Source organism: Gaeumannomyces tritici (genome assembly GCF_000145635.1).
Source record: "Gaeumannomyces tritici R3-111a-1 unplaced genomic scaffold supercont2.2, whole genome shotgun sequence".
NCBI classification, from domain to species: domain Eukaryota; kingdom Fungi; phylum Ascomycota; class Sordariomycetes; order Magnaporthales; family Magnaporthaceae; genus Gaeumannomyces; species Gaeumannomyces tritici.
In genome coordinates this window covers 1,813,890-1,834,006 of record NW_008804546.1, presented here as the reverse complement: position 1 = coordinate 1,834,006, position 20,117 = coordinate 1,813,890, and the positions used below count along the sequence as shown (strand labels likewise).

The 20,117-nt window shown below is 58.4% G+C and overlaps 9 protein-coding genes across 9 annotated transcripts; 6 read left to right on the top strand and 3 right to left on the bottom strand.

Moving 5' to 3' along the window:
- Window positions 1-164: 164 nt before the first annotated feature.
- On the bottom strand, window positions 165-2,190 carry GGTG_03135 (hypothetical protein). Its single transcript, XM_009220913.1, has 2 exons — window positions 1,917-2,190; window positions 165-1,844 (listed from the first exon to the last, which is right to left on the bottom strand). Exons 1-2 carry the CDS (start codon window positions 1,940-1,942, stop codon window positions 269-271), a joined length of 1,602 nt encoding a protein of 533 aa, XP_009219177.1. The 5' UTR covers window positions 1,943-2,190; the 3' UTR covers window positions 165-268.
- Window positions 2,191-4,608: 2,418 nt separating this feature from the next.
- GGTG_03134 (hypothetical protein) lies at window positions 4,609-6,890 on the top strand (the record flags this gene model as incomplete). The annotated part of the gene is made up of 2 exons (XM_009220912.1): window positions 4,609-4,855; window positions 5,033-6,890. 2 exons carry the CDS (start codon window positions 4,609-4,611, stop codon window positions 6,790-6,792), a joined length of 2,007 nt encoding a protein of 668 aa, XP_009219176.1. The 3' UTR covers window positions 6,793-6,890.
- A 1,465-nt stretch (window positions 6,891-8,355) lies between these two features.
- GGTG_03133 (hypothetical protein) lies at window positions 8,356-10,421 on the top strand. Its single transcript, XM_009220911.1, has one exon. It carries the CDS (start codon window positions 8,808-8,810, stop codon window positions 9,462-9,464), a length of 657 nt encoding a protein of 218 aa, XP_009219175.1. The 5' UTR covers window positions 8,356-8,807; the 3' UTR covers window positions 9,465-10,421.
- GGTG_03132 (hypothetical protein) lies at window positions 9,650-13,099 on the bottom strand. Its single transcript, XM_009220910.1, has 2 exons — window positions 11,774-13,099; window positions 9,650-11,641 (listed from the first exon to the last, which is right to left on the bottom strand). The coding sequence occupies exons 1-2, from the start codon at window positions 12,518-12,520 to the stop codon at window positions 10,562-10,564; spliced, it is 1,827 nt and encodes a 608-aa protein (XP_009219174.1). The 5' UTR covers window positions 12,521-13,099; the 3' UTR covers window positions 9,650-10,561.
- Window positions 13,100-13,558: 459 nt separating this feature from the next.
- Window positions 13,559-14,282, bottom strand: GGTG_03131 (hypothetical protein; the record flags this gene model as incomplete). The annotated part of the gene is made up of 2 exons (XM_009220909.1): window positions 13,559-13,802; window positions 13,924-14,282. 2 exons carry the CDS (start codon window positions 14,280-14,282, stop codon window positions 13,559-13,561), a joined length of 603 nt encoding a protein of 200 aa, XP_009219173.1.
- A 973-nt stretch (window positions 14,283-15,255) lies between these two features.
- On the top strand, window positions 15,256-15,720 carry GGTG_03130 (hypothetical protein; the record flags this gene model as incomplete). The annotated part of the gene is made up of 1 exon (XM_009220908.1): window positions 15,256-15,720. One exon carries the CDS (start codon window positions 15,256-15,258, stop codon window positions 15,718-15,720), a length of 465 nt encoding a protein of 154 aa, XP_009219172.1.
- Window positions 15,721-15,864: 144 nt separating this feature from the next.
- GGTG_03129 (hypothetical protein) lies at window positions 15,865-16,119 on the top strand (the record flags this gene model as incomplete). The annotated part of the gene is made up of 1 exon (XM_009220907.1): window positions 15,865-16,119. One exon carries the CDS (start codon window positions 15,865-15,867, stop codon window positions 16,117-16,119), a length of 255 nt encoding a protein of 84 aa, XP_009219171.1.
- Window positions 16,120-16,355: 236 nt separating this feature from the next.
- GGTG_03128 (hypothetical protein) lies at window positions 16,356-16,820 on the top strand (the record flags this gene model as incomplete). Its single annotated transcript, XM_009220906.1, has 1 exon — window positions 16,356-16,820. The coding sequence occupies one exon, from the start codon at window positions 16,356-16,358 to the stop codon at window positions 16,818-16,820; it is 465 nt and encodes a 154-aa protein (XP_009219170.1).
- A 2,762-nt stretch (window positions 16,821-19,582) lies between these two features.
- On the top strand, window positions 19,583-20,005 carry GGTG_03127 (hypothetical protein; the record flags this gene model as incomplete). Its single annotated transcript, XM_009220905.1, has 1 exon — window positions 19,583-20,005. One exon carries the CDS (start codon window positions 19,583-19,585, stop codon window positions 20,003-20,005), a length of 423 nt encoding a protein of 140 aa, XP_009219169.1.
- Between the last annotated feature and the right edge of the window lie 112 nt (window positions 20,006-20,117).

Sequence of the window (20,117 nt, the reverse complement as noted above, 5' to 3'; positions counted from 1 at the left end):
CGCTGGCCTAGTGGCGCGAGGTGACGACATGGCGACAACGCTCGCTATCCCGATCCCACGTCAGGCTAGGATGTGCTGTTTTGTTTCTGTTCATCGACAACCACCGCTCAACAGGCGTCAGACACTATTATCATCGCCGGCACTGAAGGCACTGCTTTCATCAATGGAGGTAGATAATATGCATGTATGAATCAAGGCCCTCGGTCTAAAAATCCATCATCATCGCCGAGACGCACGTGGCTGTCTCGAACCACACCGGTGCTTAGTCTTACAGTCTAAGTTGTGACCTGGCCCACAATGTCACTATTATGAAGGCGAGGTAAAACCCGACTGCCGCCCATATAGCAAATATGAAGCCCATGGCAACGGCCAGGCGGGGATACCGGGCCTTGTCGCCCAGATAGTCGATCCACGGCCGTACGAAGCGGCCGACCCCGGAACAGCCCGCCGCCGCCGCGAGCTGCTCCGCCCGCTTCTCCTCGATCACCTCGGCCATCTTCCACGCGACGGCGTTGTTGATCCTGTCCCAGGTCGCGTCACACGCCTGCCGCCTCGCCGCCTCTCCGAAGCGGCGCCTGCGGTCCGCGTCCCGCGCGAGCAGGACGATTTTGTCGGCGAACCCCCGCACGTCGGGCGGCGGCACCAGGAACCCGGTCTCGCCGTGGCGGACCACGTCGCTGGGCCCGCCCGCGTCCCTCGCGACGACGGGCACGCCGCTGGCCATGGACTCGAGCACCACGAGCCCGAACGTCTCGGTCACGGAGCAGTGCGCGAACACGTCGGCCGTCGCGTAGCTGCGCGCCAGCTCCTCGCCCGCCTGGAACCCCGCGAACACGACCCGGCCCTTGTCGAGCAGCCGCGCCGGGAACGACGCGCGGACGCCCTCGAGCACGTCGCGGCTGCGGTTCCCGCCCACGACGTGCAGCACGAACGGCACCCCGCCACCGCCGCCGTCGCGCCCCCGCGCGTCGAGCTCCGCGGCGACCGCGGCCAAAAAGTCCAGGCCCTTCTCACCCGCGATGCGCGTGACGCACAGCACGATGGCCTCGCCGCCGGGCGCTAGCCGCCGGCGCAGGGCGTCGCTGTGCTTTGCGGGGTTGAATAGCTCCGTGTCCACGCCGCGCCGGAGTAGGTGCAGCTTCCCCGGCGAGCCCACGGCGGCGCGGCCTTCGAGATAGTGGCGCACGTACGACGACGGGTAGAAGACGGCCCTGACCGAGGCGTGGCGGTACAGGAACCCCTCGACGGCCGCGAACACGGCCGCGGCCTGCCGGCCGAGCGGGCCCGGTAGCAGGATGGCGCAGTATTCTCCAAGCGCTGTCTGGAAGTTGGCGACGATGGGCACCTGCCTGCCGGCCCGCTGCTGCCGCATCTGCAGCATCACCTGGAAGCCCAGGCTTGCCGGCGACGCCAGGTAGACGAGGTCAGGCGGCCTGCCGTCGGCGCACGTCTGCGCGTACACCGTCGAGAGCCGCACGGGGTAGGCCACAGAGAGCTCGGGGTTGTAGGGCAGGGGGTAGCCTTTGACCCTGAATTCGGTGTTTCGCTGGTCCAGGGGAAGCAGAGGGCTACGGTGTGAAAGTGTCGCATCGGAGGGCGATATTCGTTGTTGTGACCGCACAGCTGGGACAAACGTGTTGTGTTTTGTGTGGTTATATGGCGCCACCACCCTCACGTCGACGCCGTTCTCCCTGAGGTGGTTGACTAGCATCAGCGTCGTCCGCGACACGCCGTTCACGGGGCCGAAGCTCTCTGTACAGAGAAGGATGCGTTTGTCACGCAAACTTTCGGGAAATTGGGAGATATCCATGGCGATGTTCGTAAGGCCAGTACCAAAAGCCACTCTGATGCGTTTGACTGTTGAGCACGGTTATCTCGGGCTTGGACGTTTGGACGGGATCTAGGGAGGGGCTCACCGCGAATTTACAGTCAACGAGTTCATATCTCCATAGACACGTGCCTCACCGCACAGGGAAGCTCTTCCCACCTGTATGCTAAGTCTAGCCCAAAATAAACACGGAATCTCTCGGGTCACTGGTTCCAGGGTCCAGAGCCACGCCAGAAGGGTCTCTCCTCCTTGGCCGCCATACCGGTTATGGGGCGGTTAGGGTGATGCTTAAAAGTTACTCCCAGCCATGCAGCCCTCTGCGGATACCTGTCTCCACAGAGAAAGCAAATGAGCGAGGCAAGACATCTGGATCCTGCTGCCCGGGCACGCGCCGGCGAGCGGGGTGAGCAGGAGAGGGCCGGCGACAGTGTGAGAGAGACACATGGTGGCGGCCGTGACTCGGATGGCTGACTAGTGGAATAGAAAGGCACTCGGGCAGTGTGTTGATGCTATTGGCATCCGTTCGTGGATGGTAGTTGGAGCCTCCAAAGTGATCTGGGAGGCCGTATCGAAGGAATAACGCACGAGGGCGCCATGATTGGCCCGCGATGCGTCAGTCGTGCCCCACGTTCTCGATCGAGCCCCACCATTACCCCCAACCCTCACTCTTAGCCAGCCTTTGCAATCCCTTTGCCTTCACCACCTACATCTCTACATCTCTGTCATGGGCCAGGCCTTCAGCCTGGCTTACTAGACCACCAATCTTGAAGCGAGCCCGCAATGCCTCCTTCCCGTCTTCTCCTGGATGGGGCCAGGCCACATGCGACCTTGCCACATCGCCATGTGGTTGCCGCTCGACGCAGCCGGCTCTGATTGGCCCATTCCAGGCGTGTGCGACAGCGACGCGATCCCATTGGAGCCGCCTTGTTGGTAGGCTGTAGGCAGCAGACGGGGATTCCTTATCCCACCTTGATGAATCGGCTTTGTCGCCCATCACGGGACCAGGTGGGAGCACACAAGGAGCACAAGAAACGCCCGGAGACGCCGTGCTCATCGGATCCGCTGTCTTTCATCCTTCGTCTTTTGCTGTCTCCGGTCGGGCTGGAAGCTAGAGGAAGCCACCGACCTAATATCTCTCGGATCCCTGCCTGTTTGGGGAACGTCGACTGCAGGGTGTTTGGCGTGAAAGCACCTAGAAGGCAAGTCACAGCAGTGCGTGGGCCATGTTGTTGTTCTCTCTTTCTCTTTTCAGGCTCCCCGTTGTGTCAACAGTGTTATTGGGTACACTAGAGCGCCTTTTTTTTTCGGTGCGCTTCTGCAGGATCGGGGTGCCGTACAGTCGTGTAAGTGGGTGGACTCGCAGGGCGCGCCGAGCTGAGACCACCCAAATTAGAGAGAGATCTATCCCATCAGCCCTCCACAAGCATGCGTCCCTCGCCTATCCCGGTCGCATAGCATGCCTTGCGTGGTCATAATGGGGAACACGAGGGTGACTCGGGATTCGCATCGAGCTAGCGGGGACGCACGAGGAATCACACATCGGGTTATCACTTTGCCCATCTAGAGAGGTACATAGGTGCCTGTCGTCATACCGTGGATAGTGTGCTCAAGCGCGCGTGCGGGTGCTGAGCTGTTTTTTATCAACCCTGTCCCGCTCTCTCGGCCTGGCTTTTGCGGCTCATGCCTTTGTCCTCTTATTCCCACCATATGCCGTCACTGTCTCTCCCTTCGGCTCCGGACGACCCCTCTCTATCCATCGCTGGCAGCACAAACTGGATGCCTTGAAAAGGGCCCTCAGTTTGCACTACCACATCCCACGGCACTCCCCTAGGTGCTTGACTCTTCTAATCTTTGTCTCCTTGCCGACTCTTTGACCGGCGGGCTCGTGTCACTGGCCACGTTGCCGTCCCTCATCGACGTCGCCCCCGCTCGCCCGTCGTGAGCGCGTTCCGGCACTTTCCACAGTTGGACAAAGCGAGCTGGTGGTACGGAGCGGCGGCCCCCAACTTCTTATCTCGTGCAGGTCATATAGGTCAGACTATGTAAGCCCGGCCGCTGAGCCTTGCCTTTTGTCTTGCGGTCATCGCCTGGCCCCGCCGTTTGCTTCTTGTCCAACATCTGACCGGCTCCCGCCTTCCCAGCAAGCGTGCGTGCCGGCACATCCCGTGGTTCTTTCTGCTCAGGGGCAGCGGCTCTCGTAACTTCCATCCATTGTCCCTGACGCTCCCGGGGACAAGGCCGATCGGGAGACGAGCATTAGCACGATGTGCGAGCCGAGGTCACCCAGCTGCCCACCTTGTGAGGGGACGGCAGGCCGCGTGGCCGCCTCCCACGGTGAAGGGTCGCGGGGGAATCTGCGAGTGTGCTCCCCGAGCTTGGGCCAGCAACTAGACAAACTTGACTTGGCTCTCAGTTTGCCAGCTCTGTCGCTGGACACTTCCTTCCGAGTATGGAATCCCTGCTACCCTGCCCTCAAAAGCACGCGCCGCGCACAAAGCACCTTTGATATTGTTTCTTCACCCCAATAAATCTTTCATCTCCAGGAGCTTCAGAGAAACTTCACACCACCCCCTCTTCGTATATCAACTCCTCCGAATCACAACCTTTCCCAACCAGCTCTGCACCAACCAACCTGCCTTCTCTTACCCCTCAACCTTCACCATCATCCATCCATCTCGGCTATCTGCCATCAATACCTGCCTTGCCATCAAACACGGCGAACATTACCCTAATCGCTTTCCCATTCACAGGATATATCGTCGCTCCCTTCATCAAGCACCATGGACTATCGTGTGCCGAACGGCGCCTCTGACGAGAGCGCTCTCGGCGATGCGTCGACTGCCCCGACCACGCCCGGAGGCAGTCTTTCCTTTAGCCCTGCACTCCAGCCTTTCCGCGACAGCGGCAACCATGACGTTGAGTCCGTCGCTCTCTCGAGCCATGCGGGCGGCTCGAACCCCACCAGTGACGATTCCAACGCGCCGGCCGTGGTCCGTCATATCTGCTGCGTTGGCGCGGGCTATGTTGGTAAGTGATGCGCAGCGATATCATTCCCCTGATTGTCTCATATACCGGGTGCCTGGGTATCATATCTATTTCCATCACCTGGCTTATGGCCTTCACATCAGCTTTGCTCTTCTCCACCCCCACCCTCTTTCCCTTTCCCTATATCGTACCCTTTTTGCTCACCAAGAATCTCCATAGGTGGACCGACGGCTGCTGTGATTGCCTCACAGAACCCGAACATTCGCGTGACTGTCGTCGACCGCGATGAGACGCGCATCCGACGCTGGAACTCGGCCCACCCGCCCATCTACGAACCCGGCCTGGCCGAGATGGTCCGCCTGGCTCGCGATGGCTCCCGCGAGTGCACCTTCGACAACCTGCCAGCCGGATCGTCAAGCCTCGCCGCCGCGGCCGGTAGCGATGTCAGGGCCAAGATCACGCTTCCCGCGCGCAAGCCCAACCTCTTCTTCAGCACCGAGATAGCCGAGTCCATCGGCACGGCGGACATTGTCCTCATCGCCGTCAACACGCCCACCAAGACGCAGGGCAACGGCGCCCACCGCGCCACCAACATGGCCGCCTTCCTGGCCTGCACCGAGATGGTCGCAAAGTACGCGCGCCCCGGCGCCATCATCGTCGAGAAGTCGACCGTGCCCTGCGGCACCGCCGACATGCTCAAGGAGACCATGGCGCGCCACCGCCCCGGAGTCAAGCTCGAGATCCTCTCCAACCCCGAGTTCCTCGCCGCCGGGACCGCGGTCGACGACCTCGTCTACCCGGAACGCGTGCTGATCGGGTCCGCCGAGACGCCCTCGGGCAGGCGGGCCGCAGAGGCGCTGGCCTCGGTCTACGCCGCGTGGGTCGAGCCGGCGCGCATCCTGCGCACCAACGTCTGGTCGTCGGAGCTGGCCAAGCTGGTGGCCAACTCGATGCTGGCGCAGCGCGTCAGCAGCATCAACTCGGTCGCGGCCGTGTGCGAGGCCACGGGCGCCGACGTGGGCGAGGTGGCCGCCTCGGTCGGCATCGACCCGCGCATCGGCGCGCGCTTCCTCGGCGCCGGCATCGGCTTCGGCGGGTCCTGCTTCAAGAAGGACGTGCTATCGCTCGCCTACATCGCCCGCGCAAAGGGCCTGCCCGAGGTGGCCGACTACTGGGAGCAGGTGGTCAAGATGAACGAGTACGCGCGCGACCGCTACTCGGCCCGCGTCGTCGCGGCCCTGCACAACACGCTCTCGGGCACCAAGATAGCCGTGCTGGGCTACGCCTTCAAGAAGAATACAAACGACACGCGCGAGTCGCCCGCCCTCGAGATCATCCGCACCCTGCTCGCCGAGGGCCCGGCCGAGATGGCCGTCTACGACCCCTGCTGCAACCCGGCCGCCGTGGCCGACGAGATCCGCCAGCTGTGCCGGCCCGCCGCCGTGCTCAAGGCCGACGGCGGACCCCTGGTCGTGTGCTCAGATCCTGTCGAAGCCTGCGACGCCGCCAACGCCATCCTCGTCGTCACCGACTTTGACGAGTTCCGCAACACCAAGAAGCAGCAGCAGCTGCCCCTGCACGAGGACCCCAAGACCGCCGCCGCCGGCATCGACGACACCAAGGGCCGTCCCGCCGACCCTCGCCCCTTTAGGGCCGCGGCGGCGTCGCCCACGGAGCTGGACGTCCTCGCGCTGCACCGCCACCTGGTGGCCAAGAACGACGCGGCCGACGACCCGCTGCAGCGCTTCGAGGCGGCCCCCGCGTGCGCGCCCGACTGCCCGGACTGCAGGGTCCCCGAGCACGAGTACAACGCGACGACGCGCGCCTACAAGCCCAAGGGCCAGCTCGACTGGGTGCGCATCGCCGAGTCCATGCGCCAGCCCAAGCTGGTCTTTGACGGCCGCGGCGTCATCGACAAGGTGGAGATGGAGAAGCTTGGCGTCCATGTTGAGAGTGTGGGCCGCAGGGGCCGCTACTGAGATTGTGGACGGCATTCGTCTCTTTACGCCGCCTTGTTCAAGATGGTCTTGAGGCATTCTGGCACATCATGTTTATCGATTCTTTCTTGGGTTTTCACTTTCACATCATGTCTTCGTTCTGCGGGCGTCGTTCCCGCCGGCGTTGTGGCGCTCTGACTTGGCTTTGCTTTACCATGATATTCAGAGGGATCGGTCTTGAGACCAGTATAGACCCTTGCTCTTCGTTTTCTTTCTCGTCTCAACCATCAGCATTGCCGCTTTGAGAAGCTGTTGTGGCATTGAAGGCTGCCGAGCATACTCGCATGGGCAGGATGGAGCATATGGCGTCACCAGGGATGCAGGGGAGTTGATTCCGGATTTGACGAATTCTACGAGATACCTTTCTTCTTTGCGATATTTTCTGCCTTTCGAGTGCCTGACAAGAGATGAGGTTTCCACTGATTCTATGCTACGAACTGAGATTTGATACCCCTTACGGAGAGACTCGCACTCCTATGTTCTGAAGCCGTTGACTGAGGGGTTTACTGTGTTAAGACGTTGCGTTTTATAACATGCAGATACCCATACATGTATCTATACGCTGCTTTTAATTGTGGCGTTGCATCTCAGCAAGCAAAGGAACCTCTATAGGACGGAGAACTGACTCCTGCTTGTAGTGCACTCAAACCAGATGGTACAGAGAATCAAAGTAGGCTGTCCCTGAAACGTGCATCTCCTGAGAGGTGTCAAGATATGTGCCCGATTCCCATGCAAAGCAACGTCAGGTTCCCAAATGGCAGGCGGGTTTTCCAATAGAAATGGCAACGGCGTCTTCACCTCGGATCACCCGCTCTGAGGCTGCCGATGTAGTGTTGTGGCTCGACCAATCTGGTGCGGTGGTTTGTGAGGATGCCGTTTTTTCGACTTGTTGAAACGAGGAAGCCTGTTTCCTAGCTGGGATGCGCATAAAATACTAGATATGCCCGTACGAGGCTAAGCTGTGGGCAGAATAAGAATCTCGGTGCCTGGTTGGTGGCTGTGAAGGTGTTGTTGGTTGGTCTAACAAAACTGCGCCGAGTGGCAAATAGGAGTGCATCGTTAGCAAATAGCGAAAGCATGAGCCAAGAAACGTTCCAACATCCACTAGGCAGATCTCCTGTTTTTTTTTTTGGACGAAGCTCTCGATTCGAACAAAATCAGTCCTTCGTGTTCTGCTGTAGTACATCTGATGTTATGCTCGGTATTCGGCCTGAGACATTATCCCGCATGACGTGCCAAAATGGCTAGTATCGTCTGACCTCCACCCGCACCGAAGCAACCAGAGCCCGCTGACATGCAGGTCACGAACTAGGAGGGGCGGTGGCTAACAAGCTCGGGACCGCCGGACCTAGGGGGCGAACAGTTCTTCTAGAAGCAGCCCCCCCTTGACAGGCTCTCCGACCAAGAACCGCCAAGGCATTGAGACCATCTTGTCAGAGTGACGGGCAACGCATGCAAGCCAAGCCTGGAGCCGCAGCGCTGCAGCTTCCATCAAATCAGGTGCCGCATCAGTAGTGAGGTCTTCAATACACTCCCCCCTAGGGCGCCCTAACCTGCTGCCTGAGCCGCGCTTGTAGTGGGCACGGCACGCTCTTTTTTCATATTATCGTTGGCCAAGAAAGCTCCGCCTCATGGAATGCCAACTCCTCAATTGCTTAGCTAGCGACTTCCCGGGGATCACGCACGTCCTCTCTACCAAGACAACATCTCGGGCATGGACATTCGTAAGCATGATCTCAAGGTGTGGGACGAAAGCGAGCCCAAGTGCCATGGATATATAGAAGCCTGTCACCTCCCCATCTGGCACGCCATGTTTCAACGTGGTCACCTGGGTAAGCGCACATACACATCAAGTTCATAATAAGCCGCCCATAAAAAGAACATCCTCCCGTTTAGGAAATTCCTCCAAACCTGTATACACAACCGCCCGTAGCCCTCTAAACCAAGCCCGATAGCATCAGTACACATATCCACATACCGCCCAAAACACTGCCGTCATGTCGGCGTCGGAATACTACGACACGACCAAGCAGTTCGGCTCGCAGCCGTACCAGGAACCTCAATACCAGCAAGGCCCCCCTCCTCCATCAACGCCCCAGCAGCAGCAACAGCAGCAGCAGCAGCAGCAGCAGCAATACCTGACACCTTACACCCCACAACCCCCCTACGGCCCGCGCCCAACGTCCGCGCACTCTGCAGCGCCGCCCTACCCTCACCAGCGCCGCCCCGACAGCCCGCCATACGAGCCGCGGCCCGCGAGCGCGCAGGACTACCGGGAGTCGCGCGAGGTCGGCCACCACCACCACCATCGGCGGCGACAGTCGAATCACCACCACCACCATCATCACGGGGACGGCGACCGCGGCCTCGTGTCGACCGTGGTGGGCGGGGGCGCCGGCGCCTTCCTGGGTAGCAAGGTCGGCGGCGGCGGCAAGCTCAAGATGGCGCTGGGCGCCGTGGCGGGCGCCGTGGCCGCAAACATGGTCAGTAACGCCATCAAGGACCACCGGCACCACCACCACCACCACTATCGTCCCCATCATCATCACAGTGGCAGTGGCGGGCTCGTGGGCATGATCCCTGGGTTTAGGGGCCACAACGACTATTATGAGCATGGTCTCCCCGATCGCCGTAGTGGTCGTCACGCCTGGTAGGCACATGTTGGGCTATTAATGGGACGATTCTTCATGTCACGATTTCACGACATCTCGGGATACATGATCTGGGTCCATTTCTGTGGATGGCGTTTCAAGTTTTTGGTCTTTCTCATGCCCTTTTACCCTACACCTAGCTTCATAGGCAGCCGCCATCTTAATGATACCCATGACCGCCCACGACCCTACGATCCCTTGCTGTCTCAAGTCATCTTTTATGACTGCCATTATATTGAAGACATGTCTCCCTAGGTACATACCTACCTAGGAGCCTACTTTGACACGTTCGAATGGGCTTGCGGCTCTGCGCAATCGTCCCTACTTGGAGATTCGAGAGTTCCAGCACTAAATTCCAGTGCTGAAGGACAAGATATGAAATAGCGAAAGCACGCTGATGCGAGTCCATCATGAGAACAGGGGATTCATGCCACTGTATTTGTCAACAACACTGATGAAAGCAAAGAAGCAAAGGACGTACAAGAGATAATATGTGAATGACCCTGGAATCAGTGGAGCCAACGCCAGTTATCCCCATGAATGCACCGAGCCTCATCCGCGAAGAGCAGATGGCATGGACGACATAGAAAAGTATATCCTTTGAGGAACTCAGAAAATGGATGCCATTCGTAATCATCGTATGAAACATGGAGAAATCGAGACATGGAAATATGACGAAAGAGCCGTTGACAATGAAGATAAGCAAGAGAGATGGCCAGTGAAGGCAGCGCCGAAAAACAGATGCGAAGAGATATTGCCCACATATCAGCCCGCTAAGTATGAGGGGCGGATGGCTGGAGTTGGATAGGGATGGACTTGACAGGGAGGCAGTCATGCTCGTTTAGATGGGATGGCTGGGAGGCATCTGCGTGTGCTATGTACGGCGTTGCAATGCATGGAGTAGAGAATGCAGATGGGCTGGCAGTTCGATGGGGCGAGAAATAAAGATGATCAGAATGCTCCGCAAGTGATGATTTTTGCTAACGATCAAAACAGTTGTCTTGTGTGATGTGTCCTTGGGCAGTTCAGAGGCAGGCATCCGGGTAGTGGGTTGGGAATGCTGGTGCGGAAAGGCATGTGGATATCATGATTGGAACGCATCAAGTCCTCACCACGCCAGGCCCCTCCCGGCGAACTGGAATTTGTATCTCACCCTCGGAGTCCGAAGACTCCTCATCCATGCAGCGATCCAGCATCTTGTCAATATCGGCTTCTGCTAGGCCGGGGCGTCGTCTTGATGTCACACTGAGGCCCGACGGAACCGAGAGCGGCATCTTCTGCCGTGGATGGGCATGGAAATCGCCATTGGTTCTTTGCCTCGGCTTTCCTCGTGATGCGTGCGGGCTGTATTGATCGTCCACATCCATCTCGCTCAGATTGCTTGGCGATTTGTCGAACCCGACCCTCTTGGTCGGCTGCGAGCTGGGCGGTGGCCTCCCGGCAGGGAGGCTTTTCCTAGGCTGGCCCGTTGGCAGGGCTGTACGCTGGCTCCCGGATGCTGTTGCCCCCGTGCGTGTTGACACGACCGGCTGGGAGGACGAGGGCGTGAACGAGTGCTTCATGTTTGCAGAGTTTCCTGGACTGCTCATGAAAAGAAGGGACTCTATGGCGTCCTGCTCGCGAACGTTTTGATGGGGCGAGAATAGGATGGGGTCAACAAGTGGTGTTCGCGCAGTCGTCTGTCGTGGCGTGCCATTCATCGAGCTGGCATCGGCGGGCGTCCTGGGACTTGCGTAGTGGCCGGAATGTGACAAGAACGTAGGCGTAAATGCCGGGTTTGAGTTGCGCCGAGGATGAACCACTGAGCGTGAGGGCTGTATGGAGACTGCAGGTGCGAGGGAAGGGGCGGGCTTCAGACGAGGGGGTGGTGACATTGCAGAAGTAGCGTATGGCCTGCTCGCGAGAGAGCCAGATCGGTGGTGTTGGCGACGCTGATGCACGCTAGGGAGAGGTGCCGGGCCGCCTGCTGTGGGAGAGGTGCTATCGGTGCCCCGCGAGGACGCGCTGTGGAGGCGGGGACTGGCCGACGACCCCTGGCGGCCGTGAAGCGTCGAGGCTGTCGAGCTCGGCGAGGCGGCCCGAGAGGCAAGAGTCTCGACTTGCTCAATGTTGTGGGATTGCCACCCATTGTTGACTTTGACCATGGCGTACGACAGACGCGCCTTGAGCTCCGCAGAGAGCTACAGCAGAACAAGGCACAGAGACACACGTCAGCTTTGCGACAAGCAGATACCACGTAGCAGACTCAAGATGTACTGCCTCGGGTAGCTCGCGGTAAGACATGTCGCGCTCCCAGCACACGATTGACTAACCTCTCCGATACGGCTCCCTGCGGTCGACGCAATGCTAACTGAGCTAGGGTTGCGGGAGTGGCCGCCACCGTTGCCGCCACTGACGCCACCAAACACGGGAGACGCGCTGGACGAGTCGCGCGTGTGTTTCACGGCCCCGTCGGCCATTCTTTTCCGGGAGGAGCCAGGGCCGACGGGGCTGGTGAGCATGTCGGCGTCAACGGGCATTTTCTCCTGGGCGGCAGCCAATTGCGAGAGCTGCAGTAGCTGCGACTCCTGGCTGCTGGCACTGTTGGTGTTGGCCCCTTCGCCATTCCCCCCACTCGTGCCACCATCGCTGGCGCTGGCTGGCGGCGTGAATGCGCTGCTGCTGGGAGCCGAGTCGTTGTTGCTGGACACAGAGCTAGCGTTGGTGTCCTGGGAGTTCGCATTGGAGTTGGAAGGCACGCGGGCCGCTTGCGCCGGGTTGCCAGCGCGAGCTAGACGGTCGGCGGGGGCGGCATGCGAGGGGGCCCTGTCCGCGGCGGAGGAGTGGGAGCTGGCAATAGTGTAGTTGGTGTTGTTGCTGCTGCTCAGGGAGGAGCCCGGAAAGCCCGACGACGCGGCGTGCCCGGTGAGGGGCTGCGTGTAGGCCGGGTGGGTGTCCGTACCGCGGAGCGAGGGGAGCGAGAAGACGGCCCGGCGGCTGTTGTCGGGAGCAGGCGCGTCGGGGTGCTGCTGGTCACGGGCGGAGGCGCGGTCGCCGTGCCTCGGTGGTGCTCCGTTCATGGTGGTGGCAGGCTACGACGGCGTGGCAGTCGGGCTCGCAGCAAGACGCGACGAGATTGTCGCGGGCTGAAGTGGTGGGAAGCAGTGACAGTGGCAGTGGCAGTGACCGGCGCGGTGGCCTTGGCCGTGGGCGCCAGGGTGGGGGCAGACGAGCCCTGGTCGAATGGAGGCCGTGTGGTGCGTGGTGGGCGTGTCCAGTCTGGCGTTGCTCATGACTAACCCGAGGTGCGGATGGGGCCCTCTCACGAAAATACAATGGAAAGGAGCCGTGACGGCAGCGCTGGCTTGGACGCAAACAATCGGGTGGCGACGATGGCAGGACGGCGACGTGGAAATCCCAGAGTGGCCACGACACTTGACATCAATATGGCGTCTACTGCGAGTCGCTGTTGAGCGCGGGCCGCTGGGTGCGAGTCTGGTGGGAGCTGGAGCTGGGGCGGAGCCGTCAGGCCTGGATTTGCGAGATTTGGTATTTGGTTTTGATTTCCAGCGGTGCTTTCTTACGCGGTTCGCGACGCAGCACGCAACTGGCGCACCCGACCGAGACCAGCCGGTTGGCCGCGCTTGGGCACTGTGCCCCCCGGGCCTCTGCCACAGTGCGCTTTCTGCCCCGCTCGGCTTGCTCTGCTGTCGATTTGGCAGTGAGCCAATTCCATGCTCGACTAAAAAAGCCCCTCCTGACGCGGCCTTTGCTGTTTGGCACCTGCTGCCGGATTGACCCGTGACGCATCCTGCCGTGTCTCAATGTCTCCATTTCCCATTTCCCGCAGCATGCGATTTGCTGGCTCTGCCGTCGCTCACACAAAACACTTTTTAGAGACCAATCCATCATTGATCCAAATCCTGCTGGGTTTTGCCCTTTCGCATGCGGGAGCTCTTCGAATAACCCGGAAGCTGTGTTTTTTTTTTTCCTTTCGTCAACGCCACCTCAACAACCGTGCAGGGGTCGCGCACCAAATTGCGTGCTCAGTTCTTGGCGTCCAAGAAGCAAGAACACCTGGCATGACTCAGCCGAGCCAGGGCCAGCCAAACACGAAGTCACGTGACTTTCGGGCCGTTCCCCGGTGTCCACTTCGGCGCGGCTGTTGGTGTGCCCGATCCGACAGCTGGCCGCTTCGCCGGGTGGAGGGATGGCTGCCTGCCGGAGACATACCATCCGCGTTGACTGCAGACGCTTTGGGCACTGAGGGGCACCGCACCGCAATACTCCACAAAGTGAAGCCAGAAGCTCCTGTTATTCACAGCCAACACCAACAACCCTATCCTGCTTGTTTGCTCATGGCTACGGTGTGGGTTTTCTTTGTAAATCTCACAACGACGCCCTTTTGGCATCTACCCGCTTCGCTCTCCACACAAACAAAACCGCCCTCGCCAGACACAAACACAATGTTCCCGCCCCCTACCCCTGAATAAAGTACTTCAAATACTTGCCCCCATGCAGATATCCGTCCACCATGATTCCAACCGCAAGGCAGACAAATATGCCTATGGCCAAGGTCAAAAACCCAAGCACCCAGACCATGACCAAGCGGCGCTCTATCGCACGCCACTGTAAGTGGCGTTCCAGGTGCCCCGTAGTAGGATCTTGCACTAGCGATGTGAAAATGCCGGCCACGGCTCTGGTCTCGACCTGCGGCGACTGACGCGGCCCCGAGTACGGCCACTCGCTGACGGCTGGATCGTTGGTGAACGACGAGCAAGTACTGGAAAGTGATTGCGTGTCGAATTCTTTTGGCGGACCCGCCTTGGTACTGTTATCCATGGTGCCATAAGACATGATGCCGTAATGCTTAGCCACGTGAGGGTGATGGCTAGCTAGTACGATAGAAGGCTTGCCCGGTCGCCAGTGATGGCTTGCTTGCGTTGTTTGTTTGATAGTGAAGGCTCAAGATTCCGGGACCTGCTGTCACTGTTTTGATCGACCCGGTTTCCGGCAAGGGCACTGAAAGTTATATTCCAATGCTGGCTTTTCCTATTCTGCCTCCTCTCGGGAGAGGAGTGCCTTTATGGACCTGCTGAAGCGCCCTTTCGGAGTTGGGAACCATGATCAGAGATAGCATTCGGACGAGCTGGGTCTGATGAAGGATGAAGCTGGGCGGGCCGGTGTAGAAGCAGGCTTGGAGCAAATCCAGTGCCAGACTGAAAAGTTTGGCGAAGCCATGCGCTGAGGGCAACAGAGGAAACTTCACACGCTTGCACAGATTTTGTGGCACGCAGACAACAACCGATTTGATGGCCCCACGAATATATAGATCGGTACCTCCTTAGGTACAACCAGCTCTTACACCTTAAGGTTCCGTCCCGTCGCGATTCACCCTGCGTTAATTTGCATCGACGCGCCTCTCACTTGCCTAACTTCCTCTTTAGCCTTGCCTTGGCGCATGATACCTTCCACAACCAGTCCTCCCTGAAATGCTCAACGAGTTTTTTTTAGGAAGCAACGCGGAGAGGTCACAGTTCTTGCGTTTTAGTATTTCAATGCCGGCCGACCCTGTTCGCATCATCTCCACTTGAGTGAGCACAAAGATACAAGCCCAGCTGCGGCACCGTCTTCAATACTCCATAGCAACTTGCACGAAACGAAAGCTCCCACATCTTTGCTCTTAATTAGGGCATGACAAGACCAGTCACACCTGGCCTTGATAAATATACAGCACCTCGCCCCCAGCGCCATGAGCTACGCGTCTCCAGCTCAAGAACGGCCATCACTCCCCCAACCAAGGCCTCTATCGCAAATGGCACGAACCTTTCTCGGATGGGGCGTGCCATCTACGCCGACCACGGTCTCAAGTGACCTTGCCAATCGCCAAGCCCAGCCCCCGATCAAGCTTCCGGAACTTCGCTCGCCTAGTCCTCCGAGGTCGCTCCCAAGTGTTGACGCCATCCTTGCCAGTGTCCAGGGCATCGAGTTCGTCGCCGTGGACGACACCGAGAACAGCCCAGACCCCAGTGGCATCGCCGTCCACGACTACACTAGCCTCATACCCTCGCACACGCCGCTGGAGGGTATTTCGTGGGACGGAACCGACCTGGAAGGAGTAGAATGGATCGGCATGTCCGAGGAAGCAATGCAGAGCCAGAACGAAGACCTCGAGCAGAAGCTGGGCCGCCTGTGCTCTGACGGTGGCCGGAAACTGAGGGCCAGCCTTGTGGAAAGGTTTGGTGAGTGGGAAAGCAACGGCAACGGCGACGATGGATAATAACCGTCCAACAAGGGACGTGCCAGCTATCGGCATCATCTGCCCATACCGACCGCAACGTGTCTCAATCGCGAAGGCCCTGCAAAAGATGCCGAAGGCAGACCTCATGCCCGAAATCACCGAGACACGCACACTCGCTCATCGATGGCGCAAGAATGGGACTACGCCATCGTAATATCCCCACCAACAAGCCTGCCCGCCCTCCCAGGCAATGGTATCCGCTGGAAGCCTCCGGTCGGAGAACCGCCGCTCATCTTCTGGACCGAAGAAACCGCTCTTGGCCCCGAGAAGAGTCTGCTCACGCCTTGCTCGATCCTGACCATGACCAATGAGGATATGGCCAACTTCTGCATTCACGCGAATGACACCATTCCGAGGGTCGTGGACTATGCGAACTGATGCATTGATTCGCCCAACCTCGAGTGCAAGGCTGAGCATGTCGTCTGGATCGGCACACGCTTCCCTCCACCGGTCCTGGTGACGGGGCTGTTAGACCTCAGCACCAACAATCCATGGTCGCTCAAGGTCAAGGATGTTGCCTCGGATGACCAGTGCGACGAACGACCGGGATTCACCAGTGCCATGCACAGCATGGTCATGAGCCTCAGCCCGAGCCGACTGGGATCATAATCATCATGCCCGAGACGGTGCGGAAGGGCAAGAGCACGGGCGACCGAATGATAGCCAAGCCACTGATGATATCCCTATGCTGGACCAACCTCTTCGAGACACAAGGCCGGCACATCAACGCCGCAATCACCGAAATGTCGCGAACCAGGCCAGTCAAGGTCACCTTTGGCAACCGCCGACGGGCAGGCCTGAGAGCGCTGGCATCGCGGAAAGTCCCCAGCATTGCCAGGCCTCGGATGCTGCTTATACCTCGTCGCCAGGTCTCCATCGTGCCCGGCACGACATGCTCGCTTTTGACCCTGAACGGCGCGTACTATTCGTTCAACGGTGTCACTTCCGGCACGGGCAAGCGACCTGTCCTGACTCAGCCCTTCCTCCCTTACCCACCGGCATTGGCAGCGCCAGCTAGATCAAGCCAACCAGGCTCTGGCTGGGCAGCAAGCTCCGTCTCAGTCGGGTTCTGTCAATGATGACGCGATTGTCATGGCACCCTGCCTCGACGAGCCGACCCTGGGAATCTCGATGCTGGATTCTGGTATATTCGCCTCCGAGCACAGGGCCTGGCGCAATGGAAGTGGGCTGGCGTGGGGTGGGATATTCGACAAAAACACTCTGGGCGGCAGCACCAATTTGGCCTTCGCGACCCTCGATAGGCCGAGCAAAGGGAAAAGGCTCGAGTCGCTCACTTGTTGTACCTGTTTATCCATCCCTAGCTCCCGGCCATCCTTGCCCAGGGTTGGAGAGACCTCGGCAGCACGGAACATACAATTGAGCCTCGGCCACACACGAGAAGACTGCTTGCATCCATAGTCGAGGGTGGAAGGACGACGTCATCAAAGCATTCGAGCTTCCTTGAAAGGAGACAAGCCTGGTTGTTATTAACCTCCCTGGGGATAGAGGCTGAAGACATCGTCGATATCACCATCCGGTTTCGCCGCCGATGGCTATAGGGGGGCCGCCTTGCATTTCGGGCGCGCCAATCATAGAGGACATCTCGCGTGTCGTCGCAATGGCCCTCGTTGGCGTTGGCGAAGCTTGCAACCTCCGAAATTAGCTTCTAAGTGATTATGTTATCCATTGCGCCATGTTCCTTGGAAACTTGGTGCTGGGATTGCGTCCTCTCATCTCCTGGTACACCAAATCGACGTATGCTGGACTAAATCTCTTGAGAGTCTCGTGATTTGGAAAGAGGTCTTCCGGAATGGGCGTGCTCAGCAAGACAGCGAGAGCAGTGCAACAGGCGAAGTCCCGGCGCGGAAAGCAGGGGTGCTGTTTAGAGGCAACCTTTGTGCGTAGCGATGAAGACAGCGGCGAGGGTCGCAACCCCGTCGAGGATGGCGATGTTATGCTCGACGTAGTTAAGCTTTTGGGTGATGGCATCGACCTTTTTGGATGATGTTCTTTGGAGTCTACATCGTCAACGTCAAAATCAGCGAAGTCGCTCTGCCCAGACCCCTTCCGTCAACTCTTGCACCAACCATCAACGCCTTTTCCGACCAACACGCCCGACCATCCATAAATTCTTCTGCCAACAACCATCACTCAAGCACCCACCACCCAGCCAGCGTCTTTTGATCGCGCGCTTGACACACTATTTTGCCATCTAATTGCTTGCCAGTTGCTGGTAGAAGCGTGGTACTTCTTATTTGTAAGCTCGGAATGCTCCTATTCGGGATAAATCACGATCACTACTCATGTAGGGGATAATTACCGTATTATTATGCACGAAGGGGAAATGATCTATCCAAATGAGGTAAAGTAGCAGAGCAAGTGTATACACATGACCCAGATCACCAAAGGCCTGTGGCTCCGCTCTTATAATCCGTGTGCTGGTGCTTAGGTCTCCAGGGGCCTCCAGGCCTTCTGCCATTTTACCAAGACATATCCATTCCGGCCGGATCCAACACCACTTTCCAATTCCTAGGTCCCGAATAGCATCATGGCTGGTCAATACGGTAACATGGTAATTTGCCAGGCCTTAGATCCGCTGCAACGGAAGCCCTCCTGGGCTGGCGCATCAGGGAACGCATATTTTTGCACCTTGAGAGACCGCGGTCTAGGGAGATAACCTTTGGGAGACCACGAATTTTACCGAATTTGGGTCTGTTTTCTGGGATATGGTCGAGCGCTCTCTTCATGGCCACTGCTGCAGGGAGCAGGGTCTATTGCACCTAAGCACATCGGCTCTGCGCCCTGCATCCTACCGTGGTGTTGCTCGGGCCTCGTTCCACCGATTTTAGTGTCGCCGGGTCTCTGAGTCTGATCCAGCCTGGTATTTCCCCCGTGCGCCTGAAAGAGAAGAAATGGGGGCCCAAGCCTGCCACGACCAGCCTTATGCAGAAGAGGAAGCGGGAGAAGAAGGAGAACAGGCAGGATGGGCTGAAATTTGCAAAGAAGGGAAACTAGGGGGTGTCACGCTCTCAACTCCAACTCTGTTTCATTCAAAGAACTTGGTGATTCTGGTCATCTTAACCGTTCTAACTCCTTATGTCCTGGTACAACTTCGGGGTGTGGGTGCCAGGTTGGTGATGCAGTGGTGAAGTAACCACCCACCGAGAGGCATAGGCTAGCATGCATGTACTTGTTGCGGGATTCTTTCAAGTCTTCGAGAAGGAGAAATTTGCGGTCTGACCCATGCATATTCCGAATCAACGGGCTCATAGAACAGCATTGCATATCGTGTTCACGTCCGTGAGAGATGGGGGGGCTAGGTCGATGTGACTTACCGGGCAGCCCTCGGTTGTTGCCTCCACACGTGCCTCCCTGCTGCCGGATAGCCGAATTATGGAGATGGGAAGGGGAAAGTACGGAGGACGGAGGACGGTAGATGTAAATGCGAATGGCTATAAATGCAGGGCATCTTGTCGTATATTTCCAGTATATCTTTTTTTTCGCAAGGCCTTTCTATCACTCTTGAGCCCATTCCTACTAGCACTCGAACACCTTTGTATCTTCTATTAGTCTGCAATCTGTCTCGGCAAGCAATCATCCCCTCTCCCTTTTCAAGATGCGCCTTTCCGCGGCCCTCGAATGCTTCGTCGGTGGTTGGGCTGTCCTCAATGGAACCATAAGGCAAGACACGCAACAGCTTTGAGAGAGACAAAGGTTGAGCGGTACATCTAATCTGGGCGCAACCTGTAGGAACACCGTCACTGACGAGCTGGCTCCCGACTGGCATGGGCCGTATCCATCGGGCATCTCGGTGTACGGACCGAACAGTTATTTTAGCTTCATGATTACGTCCAACGATACGACCGACACGCAATACCGACCACGCGACGTGACGCTGCCTGCGAAGTCAAACGACAGCCTGGAGCACTGGGCCATCGTGGCCCAGCACAGCGTTGCTGCAGGCGGGCCGGCCACCTTCGTTAACGTGACGGGCCGGTGCGGAGGCGGGATAGGCAGGAAGCGCGGCGGCGATGGCGCCAAGGGCACCATGCACACGTTGTATACAACATCGACTCTTCCGGCGTGGTTCGGGTTCGAGCAGGACGTACAGTTCGAGTTCCACGACGGGGGCAACCTGCACATGTTGCAGTCGTATGTTGGCCAGGACCTCCTGCAGACGTCCTGGTTCAAGAAGCTCCCCGATGTGCCGAGCTCCCGAGACGGGGCGCACTGGAGCATTGGCCAAGATGGAGATTGCGCGTAGATTAGTTTACACGTTCCAGGTTGCTGGTCCACACGAGAGTCCGTGTTTTCTCAACCAACCGCTCTGGCTGTTGGCGTAGAGTGCATGTGCGTTTGGAGAATGTGGGGTCCAA